Source organism: Mus pahari, chromosome 6 (assembly GCF_900095145.1).
Source record: "Mus pahari chromosome 6, PAHARI_EIJ_v1.1, whole genome shotgun sequence".
Taxonomy (NCBI): Eukaryota; Metazoa; Chordata; class Mammalia; order Rodentia; family Muridae; genus Mus; species Mus pahari.
The window spans coordinates 67,759,456-67,763,970 of NC_034595.1; the positions used below are offsets into that span (position 1 = coordinate 67,759,456).

A 4,515-nucleotide genomic window follows, 5' to 3' on the forward strand; every position below is an offset into this window, starting at 1 on the left:
TGGAACTCACCCTGTAGACCAGGCTAGTCTCAAACTCAGAAATCCGCCTGCCTCTGCCTCCCGAGTGCTGGGATTAAAGGCGTGCACCACCACGCCCAGCTGCTGAGTTTTAATGTACAATTTATGATACAACAATTTAAAAAAAAAAAAAAAGTCTGAAGGCCAGACATGGTGCTGCACACCTTTAATCCCAGCATTTGGGTGGAAGAGGCAAGTAGATCTTTGAGTTCGAGGTCTAACCCAGGACTTGGCAAAACCCTCTCAAAAACAGAGTGAGTGTAGATTTTTAAAAAGTAGGCATGTAATTTTCTGTAAATACCCATTCAGGAAGGAAGCTGGTAATCACTTCACCAATAGCCAAAGTTTAACTGAACACAAATGAATAAATGAAAATCTCTGTAAAGTTTGTTTATACAGTCATTTAAAAACAAAAAACAAAAAAAACCTTAGGGGCTGGCAAGCTGGCTCAGCAGATAAGAGCACTGACTGCTCTTCCGAAGGTCCTGAGTTCAAATCCCAGGAACCATGTGGTGTGGTGGCTCACAACCACCCATAATGAGATCTGACGCCCTCTTCTGGTGGTCTGAAGTAAGTTACAGTATATATGTATAGTAATAAATAAATCTTTGGGTCAGAGCAAGCAGGAACCCAGGGAGTGGAGTTGACCAGAGCGAGCAGAGGTCCTAAAAATTCAATTCCTAACAACCACGTGAAGGCTCACAACCATCTGTACAGCTATAATGTACCTATAGCTTACAGATAGCTTATGTACTTACAGACATAAAATAAATATTAAAAAAAAAAAAAAAAAAAAAAACTGACCAGGCCAATTGTGACACATGCCTTTAATCCCAGCACTTGGGAGGCAGAGGCAGGTGGATTTCTGAGTTTGAGGCCAGCATGGTCCACACAGTGAGTTCCAGGACAGCCAGGGCTACACAGAGAAACCCTGTCTCGAAGAAAAAAACAAAAATAAAAAAGGCTGAAGGTAGTGGTATACTCCTTTAATCCCGGCACTTGGAAGGCCAAGGCAGCCAGGACTACACAGAAAAACTCTGTCTGGAAATCTGAGGAAGGAAAAAAGCTGAAGACCTAACCCAAGAGATGCTAAGCACTCCCAAACTGTAAAGTACTGGAAGGAAAAGGATCCCCAATGTAATACAAGCAGCTGTTCAGAAAGCACCATATCTACCGAATTCCTAAACTTAATCTACTCTGGACCTGAAAATATCAATGAAGAGTAATTAGGAAAGTGGAATCTGAAAGTAAAACTGCATTTTCCCAGATGGTTGAGTGGTTTGAGAACCATGGATTTTTAAGAACCCACTAGGAAAGGAACCAAAAGGTGATAGGGTAAACTGTACTGAGTGAAATGTCATCTAAAACATAAACCTATAGAAAAACCACTCAAATATCTCAAAGGCACCTTTACTTTTACCCAAAGCAAGCCGGGCAGTGGTGGTACACGCCTTTAATCCCAGCACTAGGGAGGCGGATTTCTGAGTTAGAGGCCAGCCTGGTCTACAAAGTGAGTTCCAGGACAGCCAGGGCTATACAGAGAAACCCTGTCTCGGGGGGGGGGGGGGGGAATTTTACCCAATGCTCAAGGGACAGAAAAAAATAGAATCAAGGACCTAAAAAAAGGCAAGATAAACTGGACAATCGAACCTGTATGGAAAATAACTTCTTTCCTTGAACTGATAGATGCCTCTGTGCACATGGACAGTTCATGTTTGATTAGCACTTTAAAGCTCTCAATTCGTCATTCCTCCTTTGGGGTCCTTTCGCTTAGCAAACTCATCTAGCAAGTAAACACTAGACTGATAGCTACAAGCAGCCTTTACCGAAGAAGACACTACGCAAGTGAAATGTCTCTTGAAGCAACAAAATCCCCGTCCCACATACCGAAAACCTAAAGAATCAAGAAACTTCTCCGCAAAGGTTGAGAGTTACAAAGCTTCAGTCCCGTAACCACCCTCAGATTACTGTAAACCTGGTAGGAGTATATAATAAAATACACGGCGCCCCACTGCCCCGGCAAAAGCAGCATCAACTCCAAACAATGGAGTTTTCCCGCCTCCTAAAGGCCCCGCCCACTCCTAAGAGCCAAAACTACGACCGTCGGCGTGCAAAGCCCCGCCCTCCGAGAGGCCCCACCCACCCGAGTCCCGGGTTCCAAGGCTTCATCCTCGTGTGGGTTTTTTTTTTTTTTTTTTTTTGGCGCCAAATCTGTTGGCCAATTTCTGGGTTCGCCTACAGACTCTCTACAGAGGCGCACCCTAGGAGTGCGCGGACTGGAGGGGGCTCAAGGACCGCCTGGAGCCGGGCCCCGCCTACCTACCGGCAACCTCGGGCAGGGGGTGGAAGAAAAGGGGCCGGCGATGGAGCCAGCCACCGCTGCCCCCGGCAAGATGGCGGCCGTGAAAAGCCGGGCAGGGGGCGCCAGCCACCCGCCGTTACCGCGGGGGCGCCAGCTCGTCGCCAGTGGGGCTCCTCCACAGTGCGACCCTCTCCGGACGGCCGCCGCGGTTCGGGGGAAGGCAGCTGTCCCACCCAGCAGCCCGTCCTGCCCGCCAAGCCAAGTCCCCCAGCCCTCCCTGAGGACCGGCCAGTGCCTCAAGCTCGCCACCGTCCCGCTTACTTGTCAGCGGAAACCAGCTCCGCGGCGATGGCAGCAGCGGCTGTAGACTCCGTGGCCATCGTTCCCCTGAGGTGGTGGGCCAGTGGGCAGAACGCTGCCTGCGAAGGAAACCAGAGAATCCCGGACGGCAAAGACTTACTCAGGTAGAGAAAATGGCAGATTGGAGACCCCGCGCGGTTGAGGCCCTCTTATATACCGAGTCCCTTGTCCCGCCCATCCACTTCCGGATCCACCCCCCTCGGGTTTAAAGGGCCAGGACTCAACACCTTTCTGTCACAAGGACACAGCCCTGTATCCCTTCCCGTTTGGGGTATCTTCCCGCCCTGGCCCGTTTTTCCTTAAAAAAAGAAAAAAGAAAAGGAAAGTAAGATAGAAAGGAAAAAGAAAACAAAAATCAAACAACTTCCTGCTTCTGTGGCTAGTCGTGAAAGAAGCAAAATCTCTGTACTACAACTTCTGAATGGGAGCCAGCCTAGAGAGTCCACAACTAAGTGGAGCCGGTGAGTCTCTGCGACTGTGGGAAAAGTAGTCCCGAAGGTTTCTTTCTGACGGGGATACCCGAGAAGGTGACAGGTCTTCCCTGTGCCCTCTCTCAGTCTTAACGGATGGAAACGCAAGTACTGGGCACGAGTACGGCAGCAACGGCTAGAACTGACCAGACAGACGCGTGGCTCTGGGCCTCAGCAACTACTGACGAAAGAAGATGCTGCTCTAGGATTGGCTACAGATAAAACTATCGCGCTTGATTCAAAACTCTAGAGGGGAAAAGGGATGCGGGTGTTTAGATTCACCGCCTTTGACTGATCCAACCCGTTGATGCCAACATCTTACTTTACCCACATCCAAGTTGTTGAGCTAAATCCTGTACTTAAAACACTTTAAATATTTTAGCTGACACTCTTTTTTTTTTTTCTATCATATATATTAGGCAGGGAATAGCAAGCCTGAAACTTGCTATTTAGCCCGACTGACCTCTAACCCACAGACATCTGCCAGCCTGTGGTTGCAAGGGCTGGGATTACAGGCGAGCACCAGCACACACGCCTTCGTTTGCAACCGTTTGTAACTCCAGTTCCAGGGCATTCAATCAGTGCCTTCCTGTGACCTCCAGAGCCACTAGGCACGCACATGGTACACATACATGTATGCAAGTAAACACTCATATACATTAAATAAAAGTAAATGTGGCCGGAAAATTAGCCCAAAGGTTAAGAGCACTTGTTATTCTTGCAAAGGACCCTGTTTCAATTCCCAGCACCCACAAGGAGCCTCACCACTTCGTAAGGCACCAGACATGCATATGGTGCACAGACATGGATGTAGGTAAAGCATTTATTCACACAAAATGAAAAAAAAAAAGAACTAAAAAATGAATAAGTAGAAATAAGTGGATTTCTTTTAAAAATAACTTTTGTGAGGTATGAGGGCACACACCTTTATAATTTATTTATTTGTATTTTATATACATTGGTATCTTGTCTGCATGTATGTCTGTGTGAGGGTGCCTGAACCCTTGGAACGAGAACTACAGATAGTTTGTGAGCTGCCATATGGGTCCTCTCCAAGAATAGCCAGTGCTCTTTGACCCATGAGCCATCTCTCCAGTCCTAGCACACACCTTTAATCTCAGCACTGAGGAGGCAGAGGCAGATTGGTCTCCCTGAACTTGAACCCAGAATGTTTTACAAAGCTAGTTCCAGGACAGCCAGGGATACACAGAGAAACCATTTTTGAAAAAAGGATGATCATAATAACAATAATAACAATTTGTTTAAAAGTCCAGGTGTGCCGGGCCTGGTGGCGTAGGCCTTTAATCCCAGCACTCGGGAGGCAGAGGCAGGCGGATTTCTGAGTTCGAGGCCAGCCTGGTCTAC

The 4,515-nt window shown here is 47.6% G+C and overlaps 1 protein-coding gene across 2 annotated transcripts in view; it reads right to left on the minus strand.

The window, feature by feature from the left end:
• Positions 1 to 2,801, minus strand: part of Nasp (nuclear autoantigenic sperm protein) — a 24,518-nt gene extending 21,717 nt beyond the window's left edge. For both annotated transcript variants that reach the window (XM_021199951.2, XM_029539966.1), the window contains exon 1: positions 2,642 to 2,801. In XM_021199951.2, coding sequence (XP_021055610.1) covers positions 2,642 to 2,700 — 59 coding nt within the window. In that variant the 5' untranslated portion in view covers positions 2,701 to 2,801. The remainder of the gene's footprint in view (positions 1 to 2,641) is intronic.
• Positions 2,802 to 4,515: the final 1,714 nt, after the last annotated feature.